Here is a 23,541-nt window from a genome sequence, read left to right on the forward strand (position 1 = left end):
TCACAGCCGTGATATCGATTCGGCCACGGCTGCCTCATCACCTGCACTGATCGAAGAAATCCCTTCCGCTGCCCGCATCTTCGCCCCTTCCGCCTGAGGAAAGCGGAGCACGTGTTCTTCCAAGAGTCGAAGCTCCTCCCCTCCGCAGCCGCTTCTTTGTTGCCTGGCCTCGCTGCCTTCCCGCGAGCGCGTTCGGCTTTGCTTTGTCCTCTGCCGGCCGCCGTCCTCAGAAGCCGCTCGGTGCTGAAAGCAAGAAGTCTGGCCACGCCCGCCATCTTGCCCCCCGTGGCTCCTGGAGCTGTCGCCGGAGCCGGAGCTTTAGCCCGCCGGAGATGGGTGAGGGGGGGCGGTAGCGGCAACGGGCGCGGCCCCTCCCGCCCCCGTCGGTTTTCCGCGCTCCTGCTAGTCGGTGCCGCTGCGGCGGGGGGGGGGGGGGTGCCAGGCGCTGAGCCTCCTTGGGACCCTTGGGTTCCCCGCCCCCGAGTGGGAAAGAGAAGCCAGCCGCGGGGGTGAATCCGGGTAGGGCACCACTCGACTTCTCTGCGGTAGTAGTAGGGAGACGAGAGGAGGGCCTTGGGGACATTCTGATAGGTGCTCGGGTTGGTTACTCAGGGTCACGTTTATGCTCCGCTGACTTTCTAAGGAGAGCTGCTTTTCCCCTCGACTTCAGCCTTACAGCAACCCTGTTAGGTAGACTTGGTCTCCAGAGCCACTGAGTATGGAGTTTGACCCGAAGCTCTAGCTTTGAACGGTGTCCTATCTGTTGCGCTGCACCTTTTTGTTTAACTCGACCCTTGGGGCTGCCACTTGCCTGGAGGGGGAAAGGCCCTGTCCCTTTAACAGAACCTGAATGGGATGTTATTTCCCAAGTGATATTATTTACCACCCTTTTCCGAAAAGCTTCAGCTGCCTATTTCCATACATTCAGTTTGTATTAAAGTGACAGTGGTTTGCACCTCCCCGCCAGTTGGTGACCTTACTCACACATCACTTTACCTTTCCAGGCGTCATGTACCCAAGCTAGCTGGAATTAGATCTCTAGGCACCCAAATTTAATTTTTCAAGACAAAACTTGTTCCAGCAGCAGGTGTTTACGGGTGTGGCATTTCTAGCCACTTGGTGTGGTGGACTCTAAAAATGTGGCATGGGCAGATTTGTGAGACTAGTACACCAGTGGACAGTTCCTACTTGGCCAGTTGTGGCTTCCTGTGGTTTTCATATGCCTGTGGAAAAACATTCATATATGTCATAGATAAAGAATAATGAAGGATTTGTTTATGCCAAAACTTACCTTTGAAACTAATATTTATGTGATTTTAGTTTCAGGTGGATAGTCATATTGGTCCACAGTAGCAGAACAAAATTTCAGTCCAGTAACATCTGAGAGACTAACAAAATTTACAGATGCTAGTTTTCTGCAATTCACAACTCTACCCATCCTGACTCCACCTGGCCCTTCTTAGTACCCCCCCCCCCCCCAATGTGGATGAAAGATGTGATGGCTGCTCTTTTTTTCTTGTATCTGATAGAATTAGCTTTAATTCACCAAAAGTTGTATCCTGAAAACTCTTCTGTTTCTGAAGTGCTACTGGGCTTTAATTTTATTTATTTTACTTCATTTCTACTCTACCCTTCTTCCTGGTGGGGACCCACAGTGGTTTCCATTGTTCTCCTGTTCTCCATTTTATCTTCACATCAACCTTGCGAGGGAGGGTTATGCTTGAGCATGTGTGACTGGCCCACAGTCACCCATAAGCTTCCATGACAAAGGGGGATCCAAACGTTGATCTCCCAGATCTTAGTTTAATACGGTCTGTAGTTAAGAGAGGAAACTTTGAATTGGAAAGATTCCAGTTCAGAACTTGCCTTTCAAGCTCAGTAATGGTGCAGGCCTATGCAGACTTGAAATCAGTGGGTTTAGACTTGGGAAATGCGGCATAGGATTGGCCTGTAAGTACTGCTGGGTGAGTTACTGCTTCTCAGCTCTCCCCTTCCAGTCTGCAGTAGGGGCATTGGGACACCACTGCCTCCAATGTTGCATCTTGAAGCCCTTGGAACATGATGAAGTTCTGTATAATCTCTTGCATTACTGTGATCGCGATGACAGAGAATGGATGACAGAGAATGGAAAGCAGTGAGAATGGATGATTCTATTTTGTAGGGCTTTCAGTCCCTCAATGCCTAACCAAGCTTCCCTTTGCAGTCTGAAGAGCCACAGGGATCATATTTGGAGAGACATTGTCCTTCTTTGCCCAGCTTCTGGATCATTGGGGGTTATGGCCGGGGGAAGGAGGGGGCCTAACCGGACATCCTACTGCCGCAATCCTCTCTGTGAAACTGGAGCTGCAGGGAGTACTGGCCATTCCACCAGCTCCTCAGTCACCAGTGTGCGTTCCCGTACCAGGTGGGTGTATGCATCAGAGCCTATTGGGTGATCCTGCTTCAGGAAGGATTCTGCCCACTGTGAAAGTCCCCCCTCCCCCCACTCTGAGACTTGTCTGAATTAGTTCAGTAAAATTTACCAGCTTGCCTGCTTTGTTACCAAATGTCAGTTCTGTCATTTGACCCTTGTAGTGCAGTGGCTGCAGGTATGAGCTGAGGTTTCCAGTTCATGGTTTGCCCCACTACAATATCAGCTTCAAGGAACATGGTTAATCCTTCAGCTGATATTTTCAATATGGGGAGGATAAGAAAAATATATTAGATTTATATCCCACCCTCCACTCCAAATCTCAGTCTCAGAGTAGTTCACAATCTCCTTTATCTTCCTCCCCCACAACAGACACCCTGTGAGGTGAAGCTGAGAGGGCTCTCACAGAAGCTGCCCTTTCCAGGACAATCTCTGGGAGAGCTATGGCTGACCCAAGGCCATTCCAGCAGCTGCAAGTGGAGAAGTGGGGAATCAAACCCAGTTCTCCCATATAAGAGACCACACACTTAACCACTATACCAAACTGGCTCTCATAATACTTAGCAGCAAATTATTTCTGATTGTTTTAACTATTGAATGTGTAATTTTTATAATATGTATCGATTTTAAATTGTTTGTTGTGGTTTTACTGTGTGGTTTGTTGTGGTTTACTGTGAGCCTCCCTGAGCTTGCTTCGAGGGATGGGGGGGAGGCAGGATACAAATCAAATCAAATAAATAATAAATAAATTCTGGATCTACAAATTGTTATTTAGGTATAAAGGCAGTCTTTGCCATGTGGTTTGGACACTCAGAAAAGCTCTAAAATTCCTTTGTCCGGGATGGCCTTTCTCATATTGATCCCTGCATTCTACAGGTTGAGCCCTTCACTGATTCCTTTTAATTTACATAATGTGTAAAATATTTATATCCTGCCTTTCCATGAAGCTTAAAATATTGGTATCCTTCCTTCCCATGAAGCTGAAGACAACTAACAACTTTAAACAAGGTAGTTAAAACTCAGTAAAATAGTTCTAATGTTAATAAGGAAGTCAGTGTTATATCAGGAAGAAGGCACCGTAAAATTTTCCCGCAAACCAAAATCAGAGCCAGATAGGTAACAGAACCAGATACAAACATGGCAGTGTGCTCCCAAAGCAGCAAAAAGCCCTGTGGAGGAGCACTCTCTTCCAGGCTTTCCTGAGAAAGTAGGGAAGAGATCTGTGTACTGCTTCAGGGGTGGGGCAACAGTAGAGAGTGCTCAGGAATGAGCTGCAGAGGCATGCACTACTTGGTAAGAAAGAGTGAGCAGAGACTGCTACAGAAAGTGTGCCTTGCACATGGTTTCACATAGGGAGAGGTGACCAGTCAGATAGGAGGGTCCTAGGTCATGACGGGATGTAGAAGAAATCATCCATTCTTTGTATAGGAGTAGAATATTGGCAGTAAGGAGTTGGGCTTTTGTGATGATTGCCCTAAAGCAAGACCTAGGACACCTAGCCCTGCTTTTTAAAAAATAAATAAATAAAAGATTTGTGTCCTAGCCTGACCTGTGGTTTTCAGAACCTGCCCTGAGACTGGTTCCCTCACTATATTTCATAAAGGTTGTAAAGCCCTCCTGTTTCAGAGAGTGTTTGGCTGAAATGTGGCTATGCCTGCTATGGCTGATCTAAGGAGGTTTGTGCTGGTTTTATTTGAATGTGTTAGATCTTTGAAAAGGCAATATATTAATCTTTTTAATGAACTTAGGAGCAATCAACCCTGAGCAATCCAGGCAAGGGGTTAGATTCTGAGTTCTCTTTCTTGTCTTCAGAAAAAAGATTGCCGCAGTGTGGGGAGGGTAGATTAGGATGGGTGGAGCAAGAGGCAAGGGAGATTGAATGTTACCGTTGGAAGCTGGGTGGGTGGGTGGCATGTCTTGCTTGGTAACTCCAGATCATGTTCTGGGGCTAATAACGTTCAAATGTTTTGATTCTTCCTCCTTTTTAGTTGTTCTCAGATGACTTTTCTCCCCCACTAGGAGTGGTTCAGGGACAGGCCTTTCTAGTCCTCCATTGGCAACTCAAACCGTGATTCCCCTCCGGCACTGCAAGATCCCTGAGCTGCCTGTGGAGAGGAGCATCTTGTTTGAACTCCAGCTCTTTTTCTGCCACCTAATTGCTCTCTTTGTCCATTACATCAACATCTACAAAACAGTGTGGTGGTACCCACCATCTCACCCTCCATCCCATACCTCATTGGTGAGTATCTCCTGGCCTACAATTACAAAGTAAAATATTAAGAGCTACACAAAACAACATTTGAATGTTATAAAAATCCATGACCTTCTGCAGTTTACTGGATGTACAGTATACAATGACTGCATTTTAGCACCTGTCAACAGAACACAGCATTACATTTAAGAGACATGTTACCAAAGGCTGCATTCAGACCTCACAATAAACTCTTAAGAGAGGTTTGTAATTAAAGATCTTAAGAGAGGTTTGTAATTGGAAGATCATGAATGCGTGCCGTTCATGCATTGATCTCTGTTGTCCCATGTCCCTCACTGGTTTGATTAAGCTCCATTTTTCTTATAATGCCCAAATTCAGGCACATTGGAAAATTTGAGCCTCCACCCCATAAGTTAGGGGTGTCAACCTCATTTGTTACAAAGGCCAGATCTGACATAAATGTCACTTTGTTGGGCCAAGCCGTGAGTGCCATAAAGTGTAACACAAAATACCAGAAATATAAACTTTATAAAGATGATTTCATATGCCAAATGGCAATAGCAGGCTTGATTGGATTAGGTGTGATAATGCAGAGGGGTAGTAGGAATGGGGATACCAGTATTGGTAATGAGACAGGAAACCTGGGTTTCAGTTTGGAACAGGAGGATTCAGTCCAGGAGGGTGCAAAGAATAAATAGAAATAAGTCTGAAGAAGTAAGGAGTAACTCAGAAAAGAACATACTCTACCACAAATTTTGTTAGTCTTTATACTAGATTCTTGCTCTTTTCTACTGCTGCTAGAAACCACAACATTCAAAAACCAGTGAGGGAATATTTTAAACCTTCCAGGACATTTAGTTGCTGACCTAAGAGTAGCAATTCTCTTACAAAGGAATTTCAAAAGGAGCTTAGAAAGAGACTGCTGAATTGCAACTGATAATGAAGCTCAAGGCAATGCATCCTCCTGGACTGAACGGAAACTTAGGTTTCTTCTCTCATTACCAGTACCTGCTATTGTCATTTGGCATCTGAAATCACTCTTCAAGATATAATGACATATGGACTCACATTATAATCTAGCTCTCTTGTTCCCTTCCACTAATAAAGAATGCCAGTTGTGCTGTTAGGTTCTCCCCCCTCCACCCCCGCCATCTGTAAGAAATAGAAAGGGTGCTCTTGCTCTCTCTCTCTGTCTTAAGACGAAGCATGTTTGCACACAAAAACTTATACCTGGAATAAAACATTGCTGGTCTGCAACCATGGAAGCCATTTTTTTCTCTTTCTTTCTCTGGCTCTTTCCCTCCTCCCTCCCTCAGCCAATCGAGGGAAGTCTTTCCTTCTCTCCTCTGCACAGGCAATCCCCTGAACCCCTATGGTGGTGAGGCGGTTGGTCATAAGATCGTAATTGACGGTGTTGAATGCTGCTGTCAGAGCTAAGAGTAACAGCAGTGTTGATGTGCCTTGATCCAAATGCTGTCGAAGATCATCTGTGAGGGTGACCATCGCTGTCTTACAAATGAAGTTTAAAAAATAGCCTGTGATCACCCAGACGATACCTTGGTTGAGTGAGAATTTGAAACCATGTCTCAGTAGCTGTAGTTTGGCACTTTAAAATACGCTTACCAGCTTCTTTGCTAGCAAGGTTTTCTTTATTCTTGCAGGATGGCTATGCACAGGCCAATTAGATTCTTTTTTTTCCCCCTCTGCAGAATTTTCATCTCATTGACTTCAATGTCCTGGCAGTGACTACTATCATTCTGGCCCGAAGGTTGATCAGCGCTATTGTGAAGGAGGTAGAGGCCTGAAGCCTTTGTGCTTAATGCATAACAGTTCTGTCCTTGTTCAGCCCTTCAATTCCCCCCCCCCCCAAAAAAAAGGGAATGTGCAAGAGAAATTCCTGATGGAAGACTATGGTCGTATTCCGCTTCCCGTATGTGGGGGGGGGGTAGCCACTGTCCATCCCACCATCTCTTCCATACTCCTTTTCCTTGAGGCTGACTAGGCATTTACCTAACTTTCCTTTTAAGCTCCAAGCCAAAACACTTTTCTTTACCCAGACTTTTGACTGAGGGATTCCATTTTTAAAAAATGTGTTTTATGGTCTGCTTCTAGCCTGAGGACTGTTTTAGGGTTATCATTTGAAGCTGCTCAAAGTTTGTTTCATGCTGTTTCTATGCCCCTGGCTTGTATTTAGCCATTAGTTTTACAACTGTGTTGTACTTGGAACCACCTTTAAGTGGGTCCCTGAAGAGACAGTGTACAAAGTTTTTCAATATAAATAAATAAGTCCCACTGAGTTTCTCTTGGGTAGAAGCTCTGAAGAGCAGAGCTGCTTGAATAGAAGCCTTTCCCCATATGTAGAGTTTGTTTGCTTGCTTGCTTAATCTCTTCTTTTATATTCTGCCTTTCTCCCCAAAGCAGCTTACATCATTCCTCCATTTTATCCTCAGAATAACTGCAAGAAGTAGGTTAGGCCGAGTGTGTGCGACTAGTCCAAGGTTACCCAGCCAGCTTCCATGGCATAGTGGGGATTCGAAGTAGGATTCTGCCAGATCCCTGTTCACCACTCTAACCACTAAACCACACTGCTTTCATCAGTTGGAGTCAGGAGGAACTGGCACTCTCAGTAGAGTCTCCCTCACTGCTCTTAATGGAAATGGAGAAAGGCATATCTAGGGAAAGACCTTTGAAGGCCAGAACCAGCATGTGGGACTCGGAAGAGTGTCTGATCTTTTTGCAAAGGGGAAGGAAAGTCTCATTTGCATCTCACTCTTGCTCTTTCTTCTCCAGGCTTCTCATACTGGCAAAGTCTCTCTACCACGCTCCATTTTCCTTGTGGTCACTCGCTTTGCTGTCCTTACCGGCACGGGCTGGAGTTTGTGCCGATCCATAATCCATCTCTTCCGGACACATTCGCTGCTCAACCTGTTGTTCTTGTGTTACCCGTAAGTTTGGGCTATTCTTCTCCTATTTCTGTTCCTTTATGGTTTTGGGGTAGGGAGCAGGGTGGGTAGAGACAAACAAGATCTTCTTCGTGGTCTCTGTGTATTCACACATATGGTAATCCGCAGGATCGGCCCTGACCTCGGAGAATTAAAAGCAATCTTGAGCGTAGGTCTGGTGCTCCTCCCACTCGTCCTGGGGAGGAGGCATCGTCTGCGCATGCCTGGGCGAGGGGGAGGAGCTAGCCACTCAGTTTCTTCTTTACCGCCGACCGGATCATACCTACCTCGCTGAGTCTCCCGATTTTCTTCAACTGCAATCTATCTCCAGCGTTCTTCTTCTTCACCTCACACCTTCTCCTACGTCTTCTGGTATCGTATAAAAAAAAAAAAAGAGAGACTTTCTTACTATTTTTCGAGCTCCCCCCCCCCCCCGGGCGGATGGAAGGAAGAGACAAAGTAACTTTCAAACGTTGCACTCGCTGCTCCGCAAAAATCCCTTCGTCGGACGGGCATTCCCTGTGCCTTTTCTGCCTAGGAGAGGCACATCGCACAGATACCTGCGTGCATTGCAGCCAATTTGGCAAACAAGCTCGCAAAAACCGTGCCGCGAGGCTCAGGAGCCATCTTATGGAGTCTTCCCTTCGACCAATGCCCCACGCGGCACAACAACCTCCGCCATCTTCCCCATCTTTTGTGGGAGTGGCGCAGCCGGCAGCTTCGGTGGCTCAGATTCCCGGCAAGCCTAAGCCCGGCAAGCACACCAAGAAGCCCGAAGATCCCAAAAAGCGCCGCCGATCCGACTCCACCCACGCGGAGCCCACCAGCGCCAAGACCCCGAAAAAGGCCAAAACCGGACATAAGTCGTCGGACCCGACAACAAATCTTGCGGCTTCGAACCCGACCACGGATTCCACGATCCCGAGGACGCCAGCTTCGAAGTCGACGTCGATGCCAGCCATCACACCACTAGAGATAGTGCGTATCTCCTCCAGGTCCCCCTCGGTACCCAACTCTCCACCCGAACAAATACTCGAGGCGGACTCACCCGTATCCATCAGAAGCCAACACTCCAAGACTCTGGACGCTCGTGCCTTCCGAAAAGTCCCCTTGAACCACTGGCAGCTCAGTCTCTAATCAGAGAACCCTCACCCCGAGGGACATACTACCGCGCCCACGTACGCCTAGATCTCGCAGTCGACAACGATCCCATAGCTATCGCAGAGAGAGATACCAATACTACTCCCCCTCGAGGTCCAGATCACCATCCCCGCGGGACCGACGGAGACGCCAGAGATCTCCCTCCTTCGACAACTACCGACATTCGGACCCTAGGAATCGCTCCTACCACAGCCACCACGAGTCCCCCTACTATAGGGACCGCAGCTACAAAACCGATCGGACTCGATACCGTGATCCGTCTCCACACAGACGGCATTCCAACTATGAAGACCATCGGTACTGTGAAGAGCCGGCTCGGTACCGCGAAGAGCCTGCCCGGCATGGGCTCGAACCGAAACCAACCTCACCGGCCAAGTCTACACCTGCCACCAAACAACCGCAGCCTATAGAACCGGCTGAACTCTCTCTAGAAACCGACGACGACTCCGAGGCGGAACACTCCGACTCCGCACAATCCTCTGCATCGGGCTTACACTCTCCGGCCTCTGATATAGCTAAACCTGCCGAGTTATCACCCTCAGAAGGTCCTAAATCTTATCTCGACCTCCTTGCGAATATGGCGAACTCCCTGAACATCAAGCTAAATACCGACGCCCCCAGAGTCTCCGACGTGGTCTACGATTTAGTGAACGCGGACCTCCCCTCAAGCTCGTCTTTCCCCATGCTTCCCGTTCACCTCGAAACCCTCAAGGAAGCATGGGATAAACCGGCCTCGGTACCCCCAACATCCAAGAGGGTCAAAGCCCTCTACAAGATCCATGCACCCGATTCGAAGTTCCTGTTCAGCCACCCAGCGCCGAACTCGATGATTGTGCATTCTTCCTCGAAGTCAAAGCAGACCAGACACCCAGTGCCCCCGGAGAGGGAAGGCAAGAAACTTGACACCATCGGCAGGAAGATTTACTCCCTCACCACGGCAACGACCAAAATACACAATTATATGGCTTACTTCTCGGCCTATGCATACAACCTAACGAACTACGTCAACTCACTGGTTCCTTCCCTACCGGAGTCGACACAGAAATCAGCTGCTAATGCCCTACAAGAACTGGCTAGAGTCAGCAAGCAACAGATCAACACCGCACGTCACGCTGCTCAGTGCTCTTCCAGGACCCTCGCCTCGGCCATCGCCCTACGCACACACGCATGGCTCAGATCCTCGTCTCTCCAGCCAGACATTAAATACAAAATTGAGGACCTACCTTTCGATGGTCTAGGCCTCTTCAACGCTACCACGGACGACATCCTTACATCTGTAGACGACAGCAGGAAGAGAGCAAAGAGATTAGGGGTCACTCAACATCAATCCCAGCTCAACAAGCAAAGGAGCTGGAGACCTAGCTATTACAAGACCTCCAGATCCCCAAGACTACAAGACGCATGGAGACGCAAACCGCCCCATGCTAAACAGCCCTTTCAGCAGAGGGCATGCCCTCAAACATCCAAGAAAACTAACCCTACTACCAAACCCTCCCTTTGACCACCCTGCCCCCGGACGTCCAGATACTTACCATCAGCCAAACCTCCAATCACTAACCCGACTACAGCCGTTCTACCCCACCTCGGAGGCCATAACATCGGACTCATGGGTCCTGGCCATTATACAAAGGGGTTACATGATAGAATTCAAGTCCACCCCAAAACGTCACAGATTCCTCACCACACCACCGTCCACACCTCTCCAATCAGAAATCACAACTTTACTGGACAAGGGTGCGATAGAACCGGTACCACCACAGTACCACCGTACCGGGTTCTACTCCCGCTACTTTCTGGTGCCAAAAAGAGATGGAGGACTCCGCCCTATCCTCGATCTCCGCAAGCTCAATCTCCATATCACCTACAAGAAATTCCGCATGATTACCCTTCAGTCAATCCTGCCACTCATTCCAGAACAAGCCTGGATGGCATCCATAGATCTACAGGATGCCTACTTCCACATTACCATCAACCAACATCACAGAAGATTCCTCAGATTCGCCATCGGGGATCAACACTTCCAATTCCGTTCCCTCCCATTCGGTCTCTCAACAGCACCAAGAGTCTTCACCAAATGTATGGCAGTGGTGGCAGCAACACTGCGCCAACAAAAGATATCTATCTACCCGTACATAGACGACTGGCTGATCGTCGCTCACTCAAAAGAACAACTCCAACTGGACGTCTCCGCTACCCTTTCCCTCTTGGCCACACTCGGCCTTCAAGTCAACATGTCAAAGTCCAAACTAACTCCTACGCAAACAATCCAGTTCATAGGAGCAAACATCTCCACGACCTCTCAAACAGCTTCCCTACCACAGGACAGAGTTCTGGGCATCCAGTCTCTAGCAAACACCATCATCGCTCACCGCTCCCAACCAGCACTCATTTACCAAAGAATGCTAGGTCTGATGGCAGCTACTACTGCAGTCCTATGCTTCGCAAAGCTCCACATGCGACCCCTTCAACTGTGGTTCACCAGGATTTTTCGCCCTCACAGGCAGCACCAGTCCACAATGCTGAACCTCCCGTTGCACATCATTCCATCCCTGAGATGGTGGACGATAGAGCGCCACCTCCGCATGGGAATGCCGTTCAAACAGACACCTCCCTCCATGATCGTCACCACAGACGCCTCCAAGTGGGGATGGGGAGCCCACTTGGGGACCCTCACAGTTCAGGGACAATGGTCGGACTACGAAAGCTCCCTCCACATCAACTGCCTGGAACTTCTTGCAGTCCACAAGGCTCTAAGATCCTTCCTACCATCCCTGCAAAACCACCATGTCCAGGTCACCTCAGACAACATCGCCACGGTCTTTTATATCAACAGGCAAGGGGGCACCAGACTCTGCAAAAGAGCCCTAGCACTCTGGCACTGGAGCATCAGCCAGGGCATCTTTCTCACTGCTGTCCACCTACCAGGAAGCGAGAATGTCCAGGCAGGTGCCCTAAGCCGCCACTCTACCAACGATCACGAGTGGACCATCAACAGACAATACATACGACAAGTTTTCAAGGTCTTCGGTACCCCGAAAATAGATGTGTTTGCATCCCCATCGAATGCCCAATGCACCCACTTCTACATGAGAGGACCCCCGTCTCAACTCTCCCGGGGAGATGCCTTCCTACAGTCCTGGAGGGGACCCCTCCACTATCTCTTCCCTCCAATTCCGCTCATCACCAGAGTCCTGCAGAAAATACAAGCAGACCGCACCAGTTGCATCCTAATAACTCCATGGTGGCCACATCAACCCTGGTTCACCACCCTCCTGCTGCTATCCGACAACACATTCATTCAACTCCCGCAGGTGCAGGATCTCCTGTCCCAACAACAGGGCAGGGTCCTACATCACAACCCAGCGTCACTCAAACTGACGGCCTGGAAAATCAGTTTCTAGATTTCCCTCCCGAAGTCCGCCAGGTCCTAGTGAACTCCAGGAAGCCCTCCACCAGAAAATCCTACTCACTTAAGTGGAAGCGCTTCTCCCACTACGCCTCACAACAAAACTTTGATCCTAATCAAGCTACCATCTCCCAAATCTTGTCCTACACACTGGAACTCTCCAAGACCGGACTATCCTACTCATCCCTGAAGGTCCATCTGGCAGCCATCTCCGCCTTCCACCCTCGCTTGGATGGAACGACGGTTTTCTCTCACCATGCCACCAAGGCCTTCCTCAAGGGTTTCATCCGCCTACACCCCCCAGTCCGACAACTGTTGCCGACTTGGAGCCTCTCTCTCGTCCTAAGTCAACTCATGAAGCCACCCTTTGAACCTATGGCCTCCATTCCCCTCCAGCTTCTATCCTGGAAGACGGCACTACTCACAGCACTCACCACAGGCAAAAGGGCCAGTGATATCTGTGCATTCAGGGCAGACCCACCGTACACTATCTTTCATAGCGACAGAGTGGTTCTCCGCCCCGACCCCGCCTTTCTACCGAAAGTTGTTTCACCATTCCACTTAGGAAAACCTTCAACTATACCGGCCTTTTTCCAGCACCCTGCGGACGCAGGGCAACGGGCTCTACACAACTTAGATGCCCGTAGAGCCCTTGCTTTCTACATAGACAGAACGCGACCATTCCGTAAGGACTCCAGACTCTTTGTCACGTACGCAACTCATAATATGGGCAATAAAATATCGACCCAAAGACTCTCAAAATGGCTTGTCGCCGCCATTGAGTTGTGTTACCAACTAGCAAAACAGCCTATCCCAGAGCACATACGAGCTCACTCTACCAGAGCCGTTGCTACCTCATCAGCCTTCCTGAAAGGCATTCCACTGGAGGACATCTGCGCCGCTGCGGTGTGGTCCTCCTCGTCTACATTCGCCTCGCACTATGCCCTTGACGTTCGTGCACGGCGTGACTCGTCCTTCGGACAACCTGTGCTCCGCTCCATCTTCGACTGACTGATCGTGAGTACCACTCTCTTATTTTCCTTTCTTAGTACTAATATGTTGGCAGATCCAGCCCCCTCCTCCTGAGGGAATAGCTCGCCAATCACCCATATGTGTGAATGCACAGAGACCACGAAGAAGATGGACAGGTTTCTTACCTGTAACTGGTGATCTTCGAGTGGTCATCTGTGCAATCACACAAACCCACCCAGCCTTCCCCGCTGCTGGATACTCATCCTTAAATTTCCACCTTCTCGGCGGCGGGAAGAAACTGAGCGGCTAGCTCCTCCCCCTCGCCCAGGCATGCGCAGACGATGCCTCCTCCCCAGGACGAGTGGGAGGAGCACCAGACCTAACGCTCAAGATTGCTTTTAATTCTCCGAGGTCAGGGCCGATCCTGCGGATTACCCATATGTGTGATTGCACAGATGACCACTCGAAGATCACCAGTTACAGGTAAGAAACCTGTCCTTTCCAAAGGCATGACAGTTTTTCTGTGAAGTTGCCGAGAGAAAAAAAATTAAGACTGTGTCTACTCTATTATAAAAGCCAAAATTCTCTTCCGTATCAATCTAAATTCTGTTCCCAGAAAAACTGAATTCAGTAAAATGGAATTTTAGCAGCTACGTGTCCCATTTCTCCATAAAAACAGCCATTATAAAGGGCATATCTTCACAGCCGTAAGAGAGAGAAGTTTACTGTTTAAGACCAAATCTTTCTGGATATTTGTATCCAGCACCACATTTTGGACTTCCAAATTGCAGCATGTGTGCAACATCCTTAAGTTGCTTTACTTTTGAGCAAAACAAAACAGAAGTCCATTGGCACCCTAAAGACTAACAGTTTTTATTCCAGCATGAGCTTTCATGAGTCAAAGCTCACTTCCTCAGATACAGGCAGCTTCAAAGGGGAAACAGTGGCATACTGGAAAACAGGAAGCTGTTTTCTGACTTAGAATCTGTATAACTGATTACTGTCTGATCGAATCAGCGGCAGCTGTCCAAAGTCTCCATCTTTCCAAGTGTCCTTCCCACTTTACTGGTTTTACATTGGAGGTGCCGAGCATGGAAAACAAGACATCAGGCATGTGGAGCATTGGTCTGCCATGGAGCTGCATGCTCTTGTAGCCAAACTAAGCTCAGCGGCTTAAACAGAAAGCCTTGCAAAGAGTGAATGATGAGCTTCTGCTATAAGCAGCAGAGTCGGGATGGGCTGCCTGAGTTGCAGGACGTGCCCTTCCTTGGAGCCCTGGGCTCTGGCCCTCAACTGAAATAAACCCCAGCAGGTGTTTTGTGCACATTCTTCCCCAGTAGCCCTTCCTGTCTTTCCTCCCCCCTTCCGCTGCTGTCAACATTCAGTTCTATGGGATGGGGGTATCACTTCTGCTTAGTATGCCTTATACTGCCACAGACTCTGATGTTGCTATATAAGAAATAATTTCAGCTATCACTTCTTCCTCTCCCAGGTTTGGCATGTACGTCCCCTTCCTGCAGCTGAACTGTGACTTCCGCAAAACTGGTCTCTTCTCCCACGTTGCCAACATTGGCCCTCGTGACACGGGGGATGCCAACTCAAAGGGCAAGGACTACCTGTCTGTCCTCAAGGAGACCTTGAAGCACCACACCCGGCAGATGTACAGCACAGAGGCTATGCCCACCCATGCTTGCTGCCTCTCACCAGACTTGATCCGCAACGAGGTGGAGTATCTGAAGATGGATTTCAACTGGCGCATGAAGGAGGTGCTGGTGAGCTCCATGCTCAGCGCCTACTATGTGGCATTCATTCCTGTTTGGTTTGTGAAGGTACGTAAATGAAGGATGAGTCTATGGGACAGAGCGACCTGTGCTCTTGACCTGCTCTGAGCCCCATTTGTGTAAAGGCCTGTTGAGTAACGGGCTTCTCAATGAAGATTGCACTGTGGAAAGTAAACAGATTCATATCAGGTAGCTTGATCAGTGAACATTAGCCATGATAGCTAAATGGAGCTCCATGTTCAGAACCTGTCTCCCTTTGAATCTCAGCAGGTAGCCAATAGCCAGCAAAGGAATCAGTTAATATGGGATGCTGGCCGCCAGCATAGTTAAGTCTCATATTTTCCAATGTGTGTTCTAGAATGCAGCCTGCCACTCCATTGCTTCTGAACTTCCAGTGGGGACTGGCTAGTTGTTGATGGAAGCAGAACACTAGAGAAGATGGTGCGATCCAGCAAAGAAAGTCTTGTGGTTCTTGCATGTGAGGTTGTGACTGACTGACAAAGGTTATAAGTTTGAAACTTAAGCTAAAGCACATTTGGAGATGGGAACTTCCTAACAGGAACAGGCCTGTCAAGGCTCAAATTTTGCATCCTGTTTCCTCGATTTTGTACCAATATGAGAAAATACTTGGATTTGACATGTTAACATAATTGCTTCTACCTTTCTATCGAAGGCTTTAGATTGAATTGCCATTGTTCTTTAAAGAGACCTTGTCTCCTTTTTATTTGTGGTGCATCAGAATGTTATCCAGGTGACCAGACTAGCAGGCTTTATGGAAGTTTTTCTTTTTATCTTTTACACCATGAATGGCTAAGGTGGGGCTTGACATTTTCTTTGGCTCTGTGAGCCAACCCCAAAATTTAGGAGCCAGACTCTTTTTTTCAGCCTCTGGGTTTTGTATTTTAAATTACAACACTTTCCACTTATTGCTACCTGAAAATCTAATCGAAACTCTTCACAGTTTCTCGTAATTTTATTATAGGGATGTTAACAGTGTTGCAGTATATAAGTAAATATGCAGCAGCCCTAGTTGCCATGGACACAACAAAGTTTACCTCTAATCCTGACTTCTCCCTAGTTTCTCATAGTTTCATTATTGCTTTTCAAAGATCCATTTAATTGAATATTGGAGCCCGTATAGAAAGTACTTAATAAATGATTTCATCTCATCACCAAATGGTGTAATGCTAACATATAGACAGGTTTTGAGAAGAACTTCATGCATATGCATTTGTATGCCATACAACAAAGCATTCTGTGATGTGAAATGATAACTAAGCTTTGTGCTTCTACAGAGGATTGCCAATCCACAACAATAAAATTCATGGCTGAAAATACCAAGCACTTCAGTGAAATTTCTAGGTGACACAGTGATCTGGCATTTGGGAGATGCTATGCCCTGGGCTAAGACTAATATATATTTGGTCCAACAGACTGGTAAACATTTCTGTGGGATAGTAAATCGTACAGATTTTTTTGCCAGGCTGTTGTGTAGCTTTCCTTCAGTATTGGGCTTTGAAATTAAATTCTGTTGGATTTGGGTACACTCTTTGCCCCTAGATCTTCACCCATGGCTCTTGAGATTACAGAAGCCTCTTCTAGAGTGTCTTGCCCGCCCAGTAAGCACAGCAGTCCTTTGGATTTCAGCTCTGCAGTTACAGCTGACTTCCCACACCCTCTTCTTCTGTTTGCAGAGTACTCAGTATTACGACAAGCGGTGGTCCTGTGAGCTGTTCCTCTTGGTGTCCATCAGCACTTCCGTCATCCTCATGCAGCATCTACTGCCAGCCCGCTACTGCGACCTTCTCCACAAGGCTGCAGCACATCTTGGCTGTTGGCAGAAGGTCGATCCGGCACTTTGCTCCAATGTGCTGCAGCACCAGTAAGCCACCTGCTGGTTACACACACATCCTGCCCCCCATGTTGTTGGGGTTTGTAATTTTTCAAAGGTTGTTCTTATATGGGACTTTGTGCATCAGCTTGTCTGCCTCAGAACCCCCATGCATTTCTCATTCTGCGTTGCTCCCTCTGTTCATTTGGGATTCTGGCTGGACTCATTGAGTCCTGTATCCCAAGACATGGCCTCAAAATACAGCCAGTCCTCCCCAGCAACTGCACAGGGGATGGAGAGCACGCAGGAACATCTGTTTAGTGTTGCTGGTGTCCTCATGGTGGCAACCCTTGAGAAGCCTCCAAAGAACATACCAATTGAAACTCCCTGGTCTGTGCCATCTGTATAGATCTTAGAATAGCAATTCCTTTGTTCCTTTCACTCTAAAACTTGGGTACACTTTTAAGGTGTGAAGTGAAAACTGAATTCACTTGTGGGTGGGTGGCAGTACAGAGCTGTCACTCTGTCTTTCATCCTGACATTACTGGTAATGTTAAATCAGAGCTGATGGAGAATAGAGTGGTACACTTTGCCAGCCTTTGCATTGGCTCCACTTTGTATTGCCTGTTTAAATGCAGTCTGACACATGTTAAACGAATAGAGGGGTTGTGAACCAAGGGTGGGGGGACCCAAAAAAATTCAGAGAAGAATTTTTTCTCCCTATCTTTGGGAAGCATTTTAAAAATCGTATGCATTGTTTTCACTTTTGGAATGAGTGAAATGCTTTTTTTTTTTAAGGGAAGGGTTTACTTGAAATGTGTAATATGCAGGTGTTTATGTAAGACAGTCTGCAGTATTAGAGAATTATTCTTGGTGCATACTGTGGACACTTAAAGCAGACTTTTAACACTATATATTTGTTAGCAATAGTTATGGAAAATAGTAACAACAATAACAGTATACTTTCTAAGATAAGTTGTTTAAATGTGGCTAATTTTGCCCACCGTACTTCACAGTCTCTCTGCTCTCTCTGCTGAGGAGTGTAAAATCACAATTTTGCTTTTGGAAAACTAGGGCTTTTTCATGCCTTTACATTTCTGAAACTCACCAAATAGTGCAGTTTCATACACTAAGTTCTAAGTGATGCGGTTTATGTTCCTAAAGAGGTAAAATATGTTTAGCAATGATAAATATGTATAGCACATAATTAACCTCCCCCCTTTTTTTCCTGTAGGTATAACATTTCTAGACATTTCAGATTTTTGTGAATAACTTTGGTTAACCAAGTGCTTCTAGGAAATCAGAGTACAGAGGCATTGCTCATTCCCATCAAGCTGGCTTAAAGAGGCACAATGCCTCCAAACCCAAGGGTGTGCTGAGTGATCGTTGCTAATGTTTGTGGGCAGCGCTGTCCTCCATGGATTTTTCTAGTCCTTTTAAAAAACCGCTTGAGCCCCAGGGCATGGCATCTACTATGAGAACAAAGTTGGAGTTCAGCAGCACCTCTAAGACCAGTGATTTTATTGAGAATGTAAGCTTTCGTGTGCTAAAAGCACACTTCATCAGACAATAGTATGGGATGGAATTAGCAGTCCTATGTATATATTTTCACTATTTTGCATACTATTATTCACTGCCCACTCTCTGTATATGTAGGACTGCTAATTCCATCCCATATTATTGTCTGATGAAGTGTGCTTTTAGCACACAAAAGCTTCCATCCTGAATAAAACTTTGTTGGCTTAAAGGTGCTACTGGACTCCAACTTTGTTCTCTTGCATCAGTCCAACACAGCTGCCCATCTGGATCTGTCCATCACCATGTTTGGTGCTACAGGCCCAGGAGTAGCAGTAAAGAAGAGTTGGCAGTCCTGGATGCAGTTCCTCTCTAGATGCCCTTGAGACAGCATTTTGTTAATTGTAGCTGATTTCCTGCTGTTCCTTGTCTGCTTTGGCAAAGCTTGTCTCATTTAGAACAGCCTCATATGGAGACAGGCTCAAGGCTCTGTGGGGTTTTTTTTAAACCTGTCTGTGCACACATGTATTTGAGCAAATATTTGGAAAACAATCCCCTTTTAAAGATGGTTAACCCTTGCATGAGCCAAAACAGTTTCAATGAATTAGTCTTCTATTCCTCTGTACCCATATTTGGGGCAGAGCTCCATCTTAGCTGGCAACTGACTTCTTTTGCAGATGGACAGAGGAGTGCATGTGGCCACAGGGGGTGCTGGTGAAACACAGCAAAAACGTGTACAAAGCAATGGGCCACTACAATGTGGCGGTACCTTCTGACGTCTCCCACTTCCGGTTTCACGTAAGTTTTTGCAGTTCCTCTTGTATCGATGTTGCAGGCATGGTACAGGGACCCTCGTTTAGAAGTGCATTGTGTCGCTTCCTGAGCACCAATGCAGGATGTCCTTGCTGTAAGGTGTGTCTCTGGCTCCTGTTGTGCATTTGATATGTTGCCAGCTTGGCAGAAGTTTTGCCAGACCAGAGCCAGTGAAGGCTTAGCCATTCAGGAGCAGGACTGAGATGTAGGAGACCCCCCTTCAAGTCTTGCCTTGAAAACCCTTTGGGGTTGCAATAAGTCAGCTGTGATTTAACAGAACTTTCCACCACCACTGTTGATCTCTTTGCTTCTGTTCCTTTGCTCTCCAGCCATAGCGACTTAGCTGGGTGAGTTTCTTAGGGTAGATACACAAAACTGTGTCTCCCTAATGCCTTGCCTTCACAGAACCTTCTTCCCATTGAGACACTGCTAAGAAGTCCCTAAATGGCTGCACCAGCAGAGGGACACTTCCCCATCGCTACTGCATTTGCAGCAGCAGTGGAGTGTTCCCACACAGATTCTCTGTTTCCTTTCATATCCCTTCATTCACACCAGCCTGTCCTCCCACCCCATGCTCTCAAAGGGCTTTTGCCAGTTTTCTTTTAATCAGTAGTATCAATATCACTATCTAGCCTTTTATATCTATATATATAGCCAAGAAGCCCTGCCTCCCATGGTAGGGCTGGTGGAGTCACAATGGTAGATATAAGGGGATATTCAGGGGAAATGGCAACAGATATAGAGATCTAAAAATCTTCACCTTCCCATCCACACACTGGCCAAACCTTCATGCACCAAAGCAGAGGTGTTTTTTTGGACAAAATATCCAGAAGGTGGATGAGTGCATAGTGGTAATTCACAGATGTTGGGAAACACTGCAGTTTGGGAACTAAGGCAGAGCTAAACCTACATAAAGAAACTGCCAGTGTCTGGCATAGAACCCCCCCCCTTTCATAGTAGAGGATTGTGGAGAGAGGGAAGGGTCATCTCTGCACACTCTGTCCTGTCCTGGCTGTATCTTGGCCAGTCCTCTGGGGCCTCACCATTGCCTTGTGTGAACAAGGAACAATCCTAGAAGATGCCCAGTGCTCTTCTGGAGCTGCACATTGCAAGGGAAGATGGGTAGTGGAGAGTAAGTTACTCTTCAGGGAAGTTTGACCCCCATTATAGATCTTTTCATTAAAGACCACCTGAGATTCATCTGAGCAACTCCAGGGTATTCTCTAGATGCTAAGAACAATGGCCTGAAGGTTGGAAGATATTCTAGGGGCTTAGCTATCAATATGCAGAGCTCTGTGCATTTCATAGAACCCATTTTATTTATTTGCTGGGTAAGAAGCTCAGGTTTGTAATTGTCTTGCAAGTTTAAACAATTCCTTAGATGCTGCAGTCTACTGAAAGCCATGCCTTGGCCTTTCCAGTTCTTTTTCAGCAAACCCCTGAGGATCTTGAACATCCTGATTCTCCTGGAAGGGGCAGTCATCTTCTACCAGCTCTACTCCCTGATTGCGTCCGAGAAGTGGCACCAGACCATCTCCCTGGCCTTGATCCTCTTCAGCAACTACTATGCCTTCTTCAAGCTCCTGCGGGACCGGCTGGTGCTGGGGAAAGCTTACTCCTATTCTGCCAGCAGAGAGAGTGATCAGAAGCTAAACTGAATCCAGCACACTTGCTGGGGTATAAACACAAAACAAGAGAGAAGATGGCCCCAAAGCTGTATCGGGGGCAGCCAGTGACATTTGTGCCACCTGTTGTGCCAGGGTCTGTTCCACTCAGCCTGAGAAACCTGCCCCAGAAAGCCTTGCTACCCTGTGGGGGATGCTGGGGCGCATTCTCAAATGGCGTGCGGTCAGGCCGGTCCTGAGCTTTGTAACTTTTTTTACCACTGCTTTTGTTTTTTTGTTGGTTTGATAACTGATACAATTATCAAAATACCTTATTTTTGTACTCCCAGCTGCTGTTCGTCTGGCTTTTTGACAAAAGCAAGTAGAGAGATCTGTGGCTTTTTTATCACGTCTGCTGATGTGACTAGCTGCTGGTTGTTGTAGGGAGGTGGGGGTGGTCCTTGGTTTGGGTTTAATTTCTAGTCGCGCCTGATCGTAAAGGGGATAACAGACCTAGCATCATTAAGGCTGCTTTCTCATGGGAGTGATCTGCCATTGTGCCTCCAAGTGAAGGTATTTGTGCTCTCCCCTGGCACCTGCCATTCAGCCCTGTTGTCAGCGGCAGGCTTATTGTCAGGTTTTTTATTATAAAAATTCAGCGCTAGGGATATTGCTATAGTGTTATGATGCTATAGCAATATATCAACTGGCATTTAAAAAAAATGGCAAGTGAATCAATAGCGGAAAGAAGGAATGGTACCAGATATCACGAGGCATGGAAATCTGCACCTTTCACACTGTAGCCAAGCCAACTGTAGTATAGTTTTCCAGGGGAGAGTGTACAAAACTTGGATTGAGAAACTGCACAGCAGAGCCAGGGAACACCCAGGAAGTGAATGATTGCACAGTAATATTGTGTGGAAGTCCCCCTCCCCCAAGCACCAGTGCAATTTGGTGGGGAACATGGACCAAAACCTCCATGTGCAAGTATCTGAAGAGCATGACCAAGGACATTCACAGTGATCTTAGCTCTGCTGACCTTTTCTGCATTCAGTTCCTTCCTCCCCTGGTTCTGCAGCCAGGGGATAGAACTGGCTGTCAGATGGATCAATTCTAGGAGCGGCAGTGTGAATATTTGAGAAGTATTCTTACTCCAGGAGGCCACAGTGCACTGTAGAGTAATATATGCAGCAAATGTAGTCACGTCTTCATCCAGCCAGGCTTCACAGGGCTTTAGAAGGTCGGGAAAAGAGCAACTGAACAGGACTGAGGTTTGGTTGCGGGTGCAGGAGATCTTTTTAGGAAGAAATGGCTTTGTAACTTAGAAAAAAATTCCTAGATGAGGACACCTAACATAGAGTTGTAAAATAAAGATGGGTACAGAGTGAGACAAGAGCAAACTGATGCACAGCTTCGTATGCCAAATCACATCATGCGTGGCCCTTACCACAGTTATGATTGGAAGCACCAGGTCAGGCAGGAGGAGGAACACTTTAAAAAGCAGGTGCCTGGGGAGGCTGCAGCTGCAGAACTTGAGATGGCCCACATTGTCCTGTTGTAAGCAGCCACCTACATGATAGGGAGCGTATATGGATCAGGTCATAGTGCAATTGATTGGCAGTGAATAGAGGGTAGCCAGAGCCCCCTCATAAATTGGGGGATATCACTGCAACATGGTGGCCACTGGCAGGAGTAGGACTTAGAAGGATGAGAGGAATTCTTGGAGGAGAGATTTCTCATTGGCTATTTGTTTTGAATGAGAATGCTGATCTTCAAAAGCTACACTGCCTTTTACCTCCCCCCCACCCCCCACAGAACACATGTTCTGAGCTTCAGCCTCTAATGCGGCCAGACCTTTCTGTGTTCTTGCTGCCCCCACAGCCCCACCAACTCAGCCACTGTTTCCTTACAGTTGAAGGAGAAGGGCTGTGGCTCAGAAGAGCCTCTGCTTGGTCCTGGGTCATCCCTGGTGTCTCCAGTTAAAAGGACCAGGCCAGCCAATAGGTGATGTGAAAGACCTCAGACCGAGACCCTGGATATGCTGCCAGTCGGAGTAGACAGTCCTGATGCTGATAGACCAGTGATCTATATAAAGTATAAGGCAGCTTCATGAGATGTAGCCAGGACTGGAGCAACCACGATGGTAGCAACAATCAGGTTCATGGGACACATCAAGGCCTGGCAGGCTGGCATGCCTTGCCATTTAATTGGTTGGCAGCAATTGTGTCTCACCCATTATCTAAGGATCAGGTTGTGTTTTTCCTCGGCATTTGCTGTGGAATGTGAAAGAGGCCAATGAGTCCTACTTTAATCAGCACTTTTGGGTCAGCTGGTTGTTGCCTAGCATTTTTGGACAGGGCTGGCATCCACACCTCTCACCCCTGAAATGGAAATACCAGATGGGGACAGTCAAGAGATGACACAGAAACAGTTCAGTGACTCTGCACATGCTTGGAGGAACAGATTTGCTTCATAGTGGCTTAAGGGGACCTTTCTGGTCACTGAAAGTTTCTGGGGTTGAGCTTTAGGGAGCTCCTGTTCAAATTAAATGTTTGTCCCTCTTCTTCCACCAGGACCCAGTGCAAGCAGAGAAGGGCTTGACCAAGCAGGCAGTAGAGTTCTATGGATGATGATGGGTTTTTCATTACTCTCTTTTTCTGCTGCTTTTGGGCCATTCATATTCTTCATCTGATTCCCTCCACTCTCTTTTTATCCCAGTCGTGGTAACTGACAAATGGAGCTTTGACTCAAAAATGTATACCTCAGAATTCCTGTTGGTCTTTCAAGTGCTACTGGACTTGAATCTTGTCTCAGTCCTCACCTTCATGTTTCTTTCCCAAAAATGGAGCTGATGGCCCTTGTTGATTGCCAGACCAGAGGGAATAGAGAGGACC

At 47.3% G+C, this 23,541-nt stretch overlaps 1 protein-coding gene across 1 annotated transcript; it reads left to right on the top strand.

The window, feature by feature from the left end:
• Positions 1-84: 84 nt before the first annotated feature.
• On the top strand, positions 85-20,996 carry TMEM39B (transmembrane protein 39B). Its single transcript, XM_060257488.1, has 9 exons — positions 85-336; positions 2,204-2,404; positions 4,430-4,649; positions 6,332-6,415; positions 7,413-7,567; positions 14,596-14,932; positions 16,579-16,766; positions 18,908-19,028; positions 20,465-20,996. The coding sequence occupies exons 2-9, from the start codon at positions 2,277-2,279 to the stop codon at positions 20,699-20,701; spliced, it is 1,470 nt and encodes a 489-aa protein (XP_060113471.1). The 5' UTR covers positions 85-336; positions 2,204-2,276; the 3' UTR covers positions 20,702-20,996.
• The last annotated feature ends 2,545 nt before the right edge of the window (positions 20,997-23,541 follow it).

The sequence above is a fragment of the Heteronotia binoei genome, chromosome 17, assembly GCF_032191835.1.
Source record: "Heteronotia binoei isolate CCM8104 ecotype False Entrance Well chromosome 17, APGP_CSIRO_Hbin_v1, whole genome shotgun sequence".
Lineage (NCBI taxonomy): Eukaryota > Metazoa > Chordata > Lepidosauria > Squamata > Gekkonidae > Heteronotia > Heteronotia binoei.